The sequence below is a fragment of the Myotis brandtii genome, unplaced genomic scaffold, assembly GCF_000412655.1.
Source record: "Myotis brandtii unplaced genomic scaffold, ASM41265v1 scaffold1814, whole genome shotgun sequence".
In the NCBI taxonomy this organism is placed as follows: domain Eukaryota; kingdom Metazoa; phylum Chordata; class Mammalia; order Chiroptera; family Vespertilionidae; genus Myotis; species Myotis brandtii.
In genome coordinates this window covers 301,655-302,491 of record NW_005356728.1, presented here as the reverse complement: position 1 = coordinate 302,491, position 837 = coordinate 301,655, and the positions used below count along the sequence as shown (strand labels likewise).

The 837-nt window shown below is 64.4% G+C and overlaps 1 protein-coding gene across 1 annotated transcript in view; it reads left to right on the top strand.

Annotated features, from left to right (window-relative positions):
- The window catches only part of ITGA2B (integrin, alpha 2b (platelet glycoprotein IIb of IIb/IIIa complex, antigen CD41)), a 21,029-nt gene that overhangs the window by 8,663 nt on the left and 11,529 nt on the right, over positions 1-837 (top strand). The window contains 2 exon segments of the mRNA XM_005863843.2: positions 550-597; positions 746-789. Of these exon segments, the coding sequence (XP_005863905.2) occupies positions 550-597; positions 746-789 (92 nt within the window).

Genomic DNA, 837 nt, shown 5'->3' with positions numbered 1-837 from the left:
GCACGACCTGCTGGTGGGCGCGCCCCTGTACATGGACAGCCGCGCTGACCGCAAGCTGGCCGAGGTGGGGCGCGTGTACTTGTTCCTGCAGCCGCGGGGCTCCCACACGCTGGGCACCCCCAGCCTCCTCCTGACTGGCACCCAGCTCTATGGGCGATTTGGCTCAGCCATTGCGCCTCTGGGCGACCTCAACCGGGACAACTACAATGGTGAGAGGGGAGCGGGGCCCCAACGCTGCCCGGGGGTAGCAGCCACAGTTAAGACCAGGGATTTGGCCTGAAGGCCGCAGGAGCCAGGAAGAGCTTTAAGCAGAGAGAGTTAACGCAGCCCAAGTCGGATTTGTTCGCATTATTCCAGGCAAAGGAGCTGGGGGGACGGGGAATCCTTCGCTGCCTGGAACTCGGGCTAGGCAGCAGATCTGGGAGGTTTTGTGGGAGGATGTCAGCAGTTGGTCTCTGGACCTGTTTGATCCTGAAGGACTTGCCCACATTAGGCAGACAAATCCAGAGAACAGTGAGTGTAGAAAACTAGTGCGCGTTGTGTCTCCAGGGTACTCGGTGGCCGTCGGCGAGTTCGACGGGAACCCCAACACAACAGGCAAGAAGTCCATGTAGGGCAGGGGCTGGGGAGCCAGCCCTGGGAGGGGCACCCCCGGCCCCGCACCGAAACCACCCCGGGGTGCGGAAGGATGGGCGGGAGGCAGGGCGGGGCCGGAACCTCACTGACTGGGCCCGGCTCTCCCCAGAGTATGTCTTCGGTGCCCCCACCTGGAGCTGGACCCTGGGAGCCGTGAGTGCCCCCTGCCCCGCCATCCGGCACCCCGAAGCCCCTGACCCT